General features: G+C 48.4%; 1 protein-coding gene across 1 annotated transcript in view; it reads right to left on the reverse strand.

The window, feature by feature from the left end:
- Window positions 1-8489: 8489 nt before the first annotated feature.
- LOC311363261 (ceramide kinase-like) overlaps window positions 8490-12500 on the reverse strand; it is a 47228-nt gene continuing 43217 nt past the window's right edge. The window contains exons 18-19 of the mRNA XM_084483230.1: window positions 11562-11779; window positions 8490-8687 (exon numbers count right to left, since the gene is read on the reverse strand). Of these exons, the coding sequence (XP_084339356.1) occupies window positions 8636-8687; window positions 11562-11779 (270 nt within the window). The 3' untranslated portion in view covers window positions 8490-8635. The remainder of the gene's footprint in view (window positions 8688-11561; window positions 11780-12500) is intronic.

Genomic DNA, 12500 nt, shown 5'->3' on the forward strand with positions numbered 1-12500 from the left:
TGGGATGGTGGTGGGATGGTGGTGGTGGGGGTGGTGGGATGGTGGTGGGATGGTGGTGGTGGGGTGGTGGTGGGATGGCGGTGGGATGGTGGTGGTGGTGGTGGGGGTGGGATGGTGGCGGTGGGATGGTGGTGGTGGGGATGGTGGTGGTGGGGATGGTGGTGGTGGGATGGTGGTGGTGGGGGTGGTGGTGGTGGTGGTGGTGGGATGGTGGTGGTGGGGGTGGTGGGGGTGGTGGTGGTGGTGGTGGTGGTGGGGGTGGTGGTGGGATGGTGGTGGGGGTGGTGGTGGTGGGGGTGGTGGTGGGATGGCGGTGGGATGGTGGTGGTGGGGGTGGTGGTGGGATGGCGGTGGGATGGTGGTGGTGGGGGTGGTGGTGGGATGGCGGTGGGATGGTGGTGGTGGGGGTGGTGGTGGGATGGCGGTGGGATGGTGGTGGTGGGATGGTGGTGGTGGGGGTGGTGGGATGGTGGTGGTGGGATGGTGGCGGTGGGATGGTGGTGGTGGGGGTGGTGGTGGGATGGTGGTGGGATGGTGGTGGTGGGGGTGGTGGGGGTGGTGGTGGGATGGTGGTGGGATGGTGGTGGTGGGGGTGGTGGGATGGTGGTGGTGGTGGTGGGGGTGGTGGTGGGGGTGGTGGAAGCGTTTCCTTTCACACGTTTGACTTTCACTCGGCGCTCCAGACCAAACAGAGGAGCACCGAGGAGGCCAGCCGCTCAGCAGCCCAGATAACCCCTCGCAGAACCCCCCTAAACCCTGAGGAACCCCCGCGTCTGCCTCCTGTCTCACAGAAATGTACTTTTTGGCCCTTCAAAGTAAAACACAAACGCTCAGGAGGGACTTCAGAGTAAAGGTTTTTGCAAGTTGGAAATAAAGGGCAGCGTCTTTCCCTCAATGGGCTGCTGCGTTAGAAATAAACAATACTACACAGTACTGTACTAGTATATACTACTAGAGAGAGAGGGGTCGAGAGAGAGAGAGAGAGAGAGCGCCAGAGAGGTGGTAGACGATGGAGGGAGAGAGTGAGAGAGAGAGAGAGAGAGAGAGAGAGAGAGAAAGAGAAAGATATGGACAGAGAGGAAGAGAGATGATGGAGTGAGAAAGATATGATGGAGTGAACGAGACGGGCGGCAGATTTGTTTTTATGATCGTCTGCTCAGTGCTGAGAGGCGACGGGTGGGATGGATATTTGATTGGCTAACGCGACGAGGCGGGACGCCACGCCGTTGTTCTCTCCCTCCCTCGCCCTCCGTCCCCCTCGCTCTCCCTCTCTCTCCCGCCCAATGGGGACACCGCTGATCAATGCAGTCATTACCCTCACACACACACACACACACACACACACACACACACACACACACACACACACGTGCTTACGCTAGGTCATGGCGGGCAAACTAGGCCGTCGGGCGCTGCCAGCTCGTGTGTGTGTGTGTGTGTGTGTGTGTGTGTGTGTGTGTGTGTGTGTGTGTGTGTGTGTGTGTGTGTGTGTGTGTGTGTGTGTGTGTGTGTGTGCCGCACGGCTAGCCCCGCTGCGGATGGCGGGCTCTCTCTGGACCCCAGGCCTCCGTCACAAGGACGGACGCAAGGACCGTCCGCGGTCCCAACACTCATCCTCTCCTTCTCCTTCTCCCCTCTCTCTCTCCGTCTCTCACTACTCCTCCTCCTCCTTTCCTCTCCTCTCTCTCCATCTCCCGCTTCTCGTTCACCGCCTCCTCTGCCCCTCCTCGCTCCTCCTTCCTCGCTCTCTTGCTCGTTCCCTTTTGTCTTTTCTGCAGTTTCTCTATGGCGAGCTCACACACACACACACACACACACACACACACACACACACACACACGCACTCGCACACACAAATGCATGCTCAGCAGTGTTTAGGAGCATGCACAAGGTGCTGTGTTTGACATGCAGGTAGGAGGAGTCAAGAGGAGACCCTGATCTCCTCCTGCACCGTGTTTTAACCAAACGGACAAACCAGGGGGAGGTCCACCGGGTACGCGCCTGGCTGACTACGTCCACAGGGGGGCGCTGTAGGCCCTGCTGTCGTCCTCCCAGCTGCCGGCTCTTCTTCTAGTCCAACTGGAGAGACCTGAGTGGGGTTATTTCTCCTCTCCTCTCTCTCTCCGTCGCTTTCTTCTCATCCTCTCCTCCTTTTTCTTCTCTCCGTCGCTCGCTACTCCTCAACATTCACCTCCTCCTCCTCCTCCTCCTCCTCCTCGCTCCGTCACTCTCTGCTTCACTAGAGAGCCCCGAGTCGAGGTTAGTCCCGCCGTCTACACGAGACGTGGTCTGGTAGGAGAGTGTAGTGGGTTGGTTCGGGTGTCGGAACCCCCAGCCTAAAGGTCCTGGGCTGGAAACCGCAGGCCTCACCTGTGGAGACGGAGGCCACTCTGGACCGTGGAACCATCCGCCAGGTTTTCCTCCAGCGCTGCATTTGTCAGCCTGTTTTTCCTTCAGACCAGTTTGAAACACGTTGTAAGCGCTTGCTCCTTGCTCATTACGCAGCCTCGTGTCCATAGGACTTAGTATCCAAAGCACCTCAACGTAACACAGACCCCGTCGTGCTCTTTAACCACGCAATCAGGACGGAAGGGACGTGTACACATGGATTTAGCCGCCGCCGGAGCATGGCGGCAGGAAGAGCTGTTTGTGTGTGCAGCATGCGTTCGGTAATGTCTGTCATCTAATAAACATTGTGCTATGCAGTCTGAATCCGCGCTCTGCCGGATAAGCGGATTAAAAGTTAAACCCGTGTTTAATATTAATGATGAAAGTGTTGCGCTTTAGCGTTTTAAGAGCAGTTAAATCCCCCGTTCTCATTCTGAGGAGTCCCTCTCCAGCTCGTAATTTTGAAGCAACACAAGCGGGCGGTTTAGAGTGTCTTCACAGCGGCTGAGTGCTTTGTTTGACTAACACGGCGACTCTCTCTGGACCCCGTCCAGAACCTGGAGCCCGTCCAGAACCTCCGGTCCTTGTTAACCCGTCCGGTACTGGAGACGTTCCCGTACCGGTTATTTCCCTCCCGATAACGATTCCGATTCCTGATTCCTTGAGTATCAGCCGATACCCACCGAGTACATATATATATATATATATATATATATATATATATATATATATATATATAGATATACCGATACAGCATCCAGCATGTAACCGCTAATAGCGTTTGTTCTCACTGAAGGGTCCTCTTACGATGACAGCGGTGTTGATTATTTACATTTATAATCTATAATCATAATAATACTTTCGTATTCTTGTAGTAAAGTGTGAGCCTCCATGTTTTTTCCGACTTGGTGTCGATGATTTTTCATTTTTATTTTCAAAGGCCTGCTCTTTAAGGTTCACTCTTTACAACTCCTAAATCACACCTGCAACTTTACTGTGTCCACGACTCGTCTGACATTAAGGTCTGGCCGGACCCCATAGATCACGGCGGAGTGGGGCGGGGCGGGGCGGGGTGGAGAGGCTCCCACCGCTGACACCGTCGCTGCTCATTATGCGTCAGCAGAAGGTCCTTTGGCCTCATCATCCATCAACCGAACCGCCAACTGAAGCATCCAATCACACGCTACGTGTTGGCGCAACCGTGTCGTGTTGCGTTCTGTCATTATACGGCGGGTCCTCGCCGCGGTTCGTAAGGTTACGTCGGCCCGCTCATCCATCAATCAAACTCTATTTCCAGCTCGCTCTCCGTGGCAAACGGCAGAAAGAGGTTCCTAACGAGGTGTGTGAGCGTGAGACGCTGAACCACTGAGAGTCAGCGGCACAGTAGAATTAAACAGAGAAGATGCCTCATTCGTTCGTCGGAGTGAAGTTAAACAAAGGAGATGTGTTTTGTTCGTTGATGGAGTGTTACTGGGCTCCTCGGCTGGTGGGCCGGGCGGGGGGGGGGGGGGGGGAGGAAGGGGAAGAAGGGGAAGAAGGGGAGGGGAGCCAACATTAGCAGATGTAATTACTTCAAGCACCATTAGCAGCACAACAACCTCACCACTCCACAAAAGGCCATGAGCTGAAAAGCTTGGAGTGTGTGTGTGTGTGTGTTTCAGAGAGACAAAGTGTGTGTTTGTGTGTGTGTGTGTGTGTGTGTGTGTGTGTGTGTATTTTCAAGAGAGATAAAGTGCATGTGTGTGTGTGTGTGCATGTGCACGTGTATCTTTCTCACAAGTTATTAAGTGATTGTGATTGTGTATGTGTGGCTGTGTGTGTATGGGTGTCGGAGAGACAAAGTGTGTGTGTGGTGTGGGTTTATGAGATAGACAAAATGCATGTCTGTGTGCATGTGCGCGTTTATCTGTCCAACAAGTTAGTGTGTGTGTGTGTGTGTGTGTGTGTGTGTTGTGGTAATAGGGTGATGACGGAGGGTATAGATGACCTCGTGTCTTCAGCAGAGACCCAAACAATCACGCTGCAGAGATGGATATGCACGTGTGTGTGTGTGTGTGTGTGTGTGTGTGTGTGTGTGTTCATGTTTGAAAACAAGGGTGTGTGTGTGTGTGTGTGTGTGTTGCTGGTGTGCACATCAGTAACCCAGTAATCTCTTCTCATGGTCTTCATGTGAAGGATGCTGATGCGTCTGTGAACATGATGCATTCGTCTCGCTGTATGCAGCGTGAAATATAGAATAGATACAACCGACGGCTTCCCACAGGACCGGTGGCTCAATACATCTCTACGTGGTATTATGTTGGTGTGTGTGTGTGGGTGCGTGTGCATCTGTCTAACATGTTAAAGTGTGTGTATGTGTGGTGTGTGTGTGTGTGTGTGTGTCAGAGAGAGAGAGTGTGTGTGTGTGTGTGCATCTGTCTAACATGTTAAAGTGTGTGTATGTGTGGGTGTGTGGTGTGTGTGTCAGAGAGAGAGAGCGTGTGTGTGTGTGTGTGTGTGTGTGTGTGTGTGTGTGTGTGTGTGTGTGTGTGTGTGTGTGTGTGTGTGTGTGTGTGTGTGTGTGTGTGTATGTGTTATTATGTTGAGACATTCAACTGAGCAGTCATGCAGGCCAAATGCTCCGGCGAAATACTACTTTACTTTCTAATATTTCAGACATGGAAACCGCGCTATTTAAAATCAGTTCCATGTTTGTTCAGACCCGGGTTTGTTCAGCCGTGATTCCTCTTCAACTCAACCCCTCTCGCGGTGTCGGTGCGTTCCAAACTGGGGGGTTGGCGAGCCGTTGACCTGGCATGATGACAAACTCTCCAGTGTCAGGAGGCGTCCAGGGCGACCTGGGCCGTCGTGTTCTGTTCTCGTGGACCGTCACGTCGTGTCCTCACGGATACACAAGAGGATTTGAGAGAGCTGGACTTTGACTTTGGGATTTTGTTCCTTGCAAAAAAGAGGATTCAAATTAAATGGGGCACTTATATATGTATACATATAAGGTTAAAAAAAAATGAATTACTTTTTTAATCTTACAATAGTAAGATTACAAATAAATGTTTAACCCCACCAGATAGATCCCACATAACATACATGAGAACTAAACTGTGATTGTGTGTGTGTGTGTGTGTGTGTGTGCATTTGTTTGTTTGTGTGTGTGTGTTTTGGTGGTGTCTTTTGATACACTATTTGGGGCAGAGTGCCAATGAATGAACTGCAGGGCAAATCGATGAGAAAGAGAGACACTGCCATCCAGGCAGAGACGGGGACTTACAAATAAAGACTCAATCATTGAGAGACACTCTGTCATCATAAAGAGAGAGACAGTGATAGAGAGAGAAAGTAATGAAAAGAATGATGACCTTATCTCTTCCTGTGTGTTTATAGTTGAGAGAAAGAGAGAGAGAATACCTTGATTTGTCTTCCGATTAAGGAAGCATGCTACAAATGCATTAATGCAGATGACCTTTAATCGTGGGCTATTTGAGACAATGAGACATCAACAAAAACGTTTTATTATATTATTCATATTTATTTTATTTGTTGTGTTAAATTAAATCCTGTGACATGTAATCGTATTCAGATTGGATTTGAGTAAAGCGACTAAAGAAATAGAGTAACATCCCCAGTTTATCAGCCATCTTTATTTTTCATTTGGTTATAATTATCCTCCATCATAACAAGATTGCAATAACATTTGAAACATAGTGGAGTCTCTTCCCCATGTACATAACAATATACATGTCATACAAAAATAAATCACAGTTCCAGCAATAGATTGTCGGTGTATGCCTAATCATTTAAAATAAATGTACATAATATATATATATAATATAAATATAATAAAAAATAGTATTACTATTGTATATAATTATAATAATGCAGAAAATATAACTTTCAAGACCAGCTTGTCAACCTCATAAAAATAATCAAATTGTCAAATTATGAATATTGGCAAATAAAAACCTAATCTCATATAATACGTCTCTCTCGTATTGATATGTCGTATGATCTCTCTCTCTCTCTCTCTCCCTCATTCACTCGCTCACTCACCCATGATACGTCTCTCTCCCTTTATGGAACGATACGCTAATTAAAACACACTTATTAATATCACACTCCATTCCCAGTCCACCAGTCTCGCTAAATCGCCAACACCGCACCTTTTACCGCCGTGTTCCAGACCGGTCCCGGCCGCTAGCCGGACGGACGGACGGACGGACGGACGGAAGCACGCCGGTCGGTCTTAAGGCTCATTTATGCTCAACGTTAAATACGCATACGGATACGGACGGAGCCTTTCGTCCGTACTCTGCGTTCATTTCGTCCGTTTTTCGACCGTTTCCACAAAGCTTACGGATACGCACCAAACGGAGCAGTACCACCGGAAGCCGTGGGGGCGCTGTTGCCGTCACTACCCGATACGGAGCCTAGAGCCAGTGTGAGACTGAAGAAGAATTCTCCGTCCTCCAGCCGCGATGAATTTAACGGCCTTACCGACCACCGCCTCTTACAACGAGCCCGTTTTCTTCTTTTATTTATTATGTACATAATCAAGACCTCCTCCATAGTCGCCATGTTTGTTGTTTTCTTTTTACAGTCTATGGTTTGTCGTCATAAACTTTTGACTCTGCGCTGCCCCCTAGTGGATGTATTGGTTAACATCTATGCCAACGTAAAGGACGCATGGAAGTATGTGAGCAGTGACGGTAACAACGTTAGAAACGGACGCGTACAATTACGTCCGTACGTCGAGCATAAATGAGCCTTTAACGGAGCGGAGCCCAGCTCACAGTCGCAGGTGCGACGGCGCCGAGTCACTTAGCAACCACTTTGCTCCATTACCCATGAGCCACTGGGGCCCTGTTGGTGCATTATGAAGCCATCACGGGCCGTTATCCCCCCGCCGGTCTGATCTCTCACCTCCATCACCGCGGAACGGCCGCCGTCTCGCTCTGAGCACGACCGTTCCCGTTTAACGCCGGGGCCCCCGCCGTTATTGGAGTCGCTGTCCTTTTTCAAATAAATACTTTGACGAATACCTCCTTCTTCCTCACCCCCCCCCAGCTGCGTCATGATTCCGGTTCGGACCGGTTCTAAATCGTTAGATTATTTCAAATTAAGCGATGGTTCCCGAATCGTAATGTCTCAATTCAGCCGTATCTGACGTAGTACCTAAAAATTGTAAGTGCTCGGCACTTGGTTCTCTGATCATCCTTACTGTACCGACAGCGATATATATATTTATATATTGTTTCTCTTCTTCTGAAAAATATTCAGTACTTATTGTAAGTGGCTTTGGATAAAAAGCGTCTGCTGAATGCCCTTAATGTTAATGTACCTCAAACTGACCATCGCAAACCTGACCTTTCGCAAGGGCATAGTACAGGGAGATTAAATTAGATTAGACTTTTGAAAACTATGAAAAAACAAGAGAAAAATGTACGTATACAGGGCTGTGTCCATTATCACGACAAACTACTATTCCCATGGTGCAGTTCACCTCAGCATATAACCCTTGTTTCATTTAGAAGGTCGATGAAGTAGCCGGAGTGCATTGTTTTACTGACTGAAACCAAAGCTTATCTGATTGGCTCGGGCCGGTCCCGCGGCATTCCATTAAGCCGCTATCGCCACGGTAACGTCTGCTGTTGCTAACGTTGCAAACGTCGATCGTTGTAACCTTGTGGAAACAAGGTTACAATATTAAGATAATATTCTCAGCCACTGAGGTATGTATTGATTGTAACAGTGAAGAGTTCAGCCATCTCTTTTCTCGTCTGCCATGATTACCGATGGAAGGATTTTCAAATAGAGTTTAATGTGGTGGATCTGTAAAAGTCAATACATCTTCACACCTGAATAGAAATCATGTAAATGATGAATAACACAATGTAAATAATGTCTTCAAAACAAAATGGAGGGCTTATATGTTGAACAAACAAACTATATAAATATTTTATAGTTGTCCATTATTTTACTAGACACAATACACACACACACACACACACACTGCAGTGTGTGTGTGTGTGTGTCTAGGTCTTCCAATCCTCCCAATGCTTTTATAATTGAATGACGTTGATCCTTTGGTTCACATTCACGGGCGCATTTGTAGAACATAACTCAGACCAGCTGACGGCGACACAGATTCATTCTCCCCAGTTCACAGTTCACAGTTCTTCTTCAGGCTCGCTTTGTTTCAGGACAAACCGACAAACTTTGCGTGTCCATGTGGACACACGGACACACACGGTTTCTACTGGTGCTCAATTCCTCGGGCAAATAATCGAATCAACTGGCCCTGGACTCTGTGGAGAAAACACACACACACACACACACACACACACACACACACACACACACACACACACACACACACACACCTGCCTCATTAGTAGTGATTAATACACCATTGCGTTAATGACTGCGCTTCACCGTGGCAGGCCCGCTGTGTGTGTGTGCACACACACGCACACACACACAGAAATAAACTGCACAGTGCACACTTTATAACTAACTACATAAAGCGGTAAACAGGCTGATAAATATATATATATATATTTTTACAGTACTGAGAGATTGTCAATGATCTACTAGAGTAAAAAAAAACGTCGCCTTCCCAAGAAACGTTCTGCCCAATCTCAGCCGAAAAGAAGTTCCAGTTCCGGCACATTACTTTGTTATTTCGCTGTGGTCTCATCATTTTTATTTTTTATTTGTAGCCCTTAAGGTAAGATGAGGGAGTAGTAAAGGGAGAGCAGAAGGAGCGGAAGAGAGACAGATTATCCTCCCTTTATGTCTCTCCGCCATTCAGAGACGTTTGCGTTTCACACTACTGGGATTGATTGACAGGCAAGATGGATTCCATCTGACCAATCAGGGAAGAGGTCCCCTGATTGGTCAGAAAGGAGACGGGCGGTCTTGAATCTAAATAGACTCCAAAAGGATGTTCTCACAGCGCACAGCCCTCACTTACGGCTGACAAATTTCTTTGGCATTTCTAATTACCCTCAAAGGACAGCTCTAGGATCTTTCCCCGTTGAGCTCCTTTAAGACGGACAAGGTCAGGGGTTGGATGATCAACAACCACTGAGGATATACGCAGGTGTACATATATTCTCATTTTTATCGTACGGTGCTTTGGATAAAAGAGCCTCAATGGCAATCATGGTGAAGCATTTAGTATTATAGTGTTATTTGACTTTGTTTGCCAAAGGATCATTTCATATTCACATGTTGGGACGGTTCATGAGGATGGATAGTCTAGAGGCAGCGGCAGCGCACCCGCTGAAAGATTAAATCAAACTAAAAGGATGAGTTAACGTCAGCAAAGGGTTTTCACTCCATTCTGGATGTTTCTCCCGAGCACCATAACTAGCATCTCTTCGTAGCGCCAATCACACGCTAATTCCCTACAACACTCCCTCTCCTCCTCCTCTCCGTCTCGCCCTCCGTCTCTCTTCGCGGAGTGTTTGCGTGGCTGTTCATTAGTGAGCCCACGGCCGTCCGCCACGTTCCAGAAGTGATTAGCCGAGGGGCTGGTGTGCTGAGGGGCTGGCCTGGTGTTTTAATGCAAGGGGAGTAGCCCTTTAACACAGGGAGCCTATTAAATTAGCAGCGTTATAGCGGCATGGCTCATTGACAAAGTAAAATGGGCCGTGAAATAAAGTGTGTGCCAGGCGACGTTTGGAGAGCGACGGCGGACGTTGTGCGTGTGAGTAGCAGAACATACCGTAATGGCCCCGGGGTTTGTGGATACTGCCTCTAATTGGTTGAGAGATGGTTTGATGTACGATTTATAAATGCCGGTTTCTGCATTTTACTTAAAGGGATTGGAATAGTTGGAAGAACGTAGACATTTATTTCCATACTTACAGTTTTCGTATTGCGTTGATTTAGGTCTGTTTTGTCATTTAGTAGAAGCTTGTATCCAAAGGACTTGGAGGGAATGGTTTCGGATGTCATTAGTAAGCAGGCTGTGAATATGGGGGATCGACCCCAGAACCTTTCGGCTGGCCGTCAGATCACCCTTGCCACTTACTCTCTCTGCCCCCCTACAATGTTTTGATAGAGTTTATGTTTCACACTCTAACTCAATATCGAATGCCAATAATGTATTCCACTATTAGCCCACATTCAGAGGCCAAACTCGTTTCTGTAACGGATCGTCGTGGCTTTAATTGTTTGAATAAATACAAGGGCACGATTGGGATCAAGTCCATTTTTCATCATAATGTTCTTAGATTGAGCTGAACATAGTTATTTTTCACTGAATCGTTTTAAAACAATTACATTGACATTGTGAATGAAAGTCGGCTGTGTTCTCTAGAATTATGTATTCGCTGATATGCGATACTCACGTGTGACCTGGCATTTAGGATTTCTGCTTCTCTAATTGATCTTTTACAGACTTTTTTCACAGCTTGGTGTCACTTCCTTTTCTTAAACCATTTCATGAACAAAGGGACAAAAAGCTTGGTGGGCTACCCAACAACTTGACCAGGAAATCCATACGGTCATGTGTGACTTGTACATTACTTGTACCTGAGTTGAACCTGACCTGTACCCTACTTGTACTTGAGTTTAACCTGGCTTGGACCTGACTCTTACCTGATTCTGACCTGACTTGGACCTGACTTGGAAAGGACTTGGACCTGACTTGGACCTGACTTGGAAAGGACTTGGACCTGACTTTGACCTGACTTGGACCGGACTTGGAACTGACTTGTTCCTGACTTGAACCTGACTTGTTCCTGACTTGAACCTGGCTTGGACCTGACTCTGACCTGATTCTGACCTGACTTGGAACGGACTTGGAACTGACTTGGACCTGACTTGGACCTGACTTAGAACTGACTTGGACTTGACTTGTTCCTGACTTGGAGATGACTTGGAGCTGACTCGTACCTGACTTGGAGCCGACTCGTACCTGACTTGGAGCCGACTCGTACCTGACTTGGAGCCGACTCGTACCTGACTTGGAGCCGACTCGTACCTGACTTGGAGCTGACTCGTACCTGACTTGGAGCTGACTCGTACCTGACTTGGAGCCGACTCGTACCTGACTTGGAGCCGACTCGTACCTGACTTGGAGCTGACTCGTACCTGACTTGGAGCCGACTCGTACCTGACTTGGAGCCGACTCGTACCTGACTTGGAGCTGACTTGGAGCCGACTCGTACCTGACTTGGATGGCGGCGTAGGGCAGCATCTCGCCGTCACACGTCCAGGTGCTCTGGGCCGGGACCTCATCACCGGCGCGGCAGATGGGACTGAAAGTACGGGTCTTGGTCCCCTTCTCGGCTCCATTCGGGTCCTCGGGCGGCACGGAGACGGGCTGGTTCTTGGGTTGGAAGCGGAACCTCCTTACTCGGTGGACCTCCACGAAGGAGTGGTCGAACTGGGGGGGGGGGGGGAACCAGAGGAGGGAGGGGAGATGAGAGTGTCATCCAACCCAACCAGACCCAAAATACCCCCTAACCAAACCAGACCCAAAATACCCCCTAACCCAACCAGACCCCACAGACCCCCTAACTCTCCCCGTAACCCCACAGACCCCCTAACCCTAACCAGACCCCAGACATCCCGACTGAAGCCCCACCAGACCTGCGGTGGGGGGTGAGGACTAATTCTTGGCCCGGCTCCAGGAATTGGTTTCATTCACTCACTCACCATGACCTCATGTTGTGCACTGTACTGATAATCGATATTTCACTTAATTTCTTAACGTTTCTGTGGTACTTTGTTGTTTTCCCCTTTGCTCTAATTTAGAAAAATGCTTTGGCAATGTAAATGTTCATTTTCCATGCCAATAAAGCTATTTTTAAGTTAATTGAGACAGAGAGTGGGCGATGGAGAGCAGGGAGGAAGGGAGGGAGAGAGGAGGAGGATAGAGAGAGTTTCAGAGAGTTCATTAAGTGTTCATTATTGCTAACATGGCGTCTCGCAGACTGAAGGTCAGACACACTGACTGCGTCGCATGACGAGAGAAAAGAGGTGAAAGGAGAATCAGAGAGAGGGGAGAAAAAGGGAGGTGGTAACAGAGCAAAGAACAATTTCCATCATATTTGTGTGATCAGTTAAAGTGTTTTATTTGCCACAATGGCCCCTTCTTTTGTGTT

Source organism: Micromesistius poutassou, assembly GCF_964030765.1.
Source record: "Micromesistius poutassou genome assembly, chromosome: 18".
In the NCBI taxonomy this organism is placed as follows: Eukaryota; Metazoa; Chordata; class Actinopteri; order Gadiformes; family Gadidae; genus Micromesistius; species Micromesistius poutassou.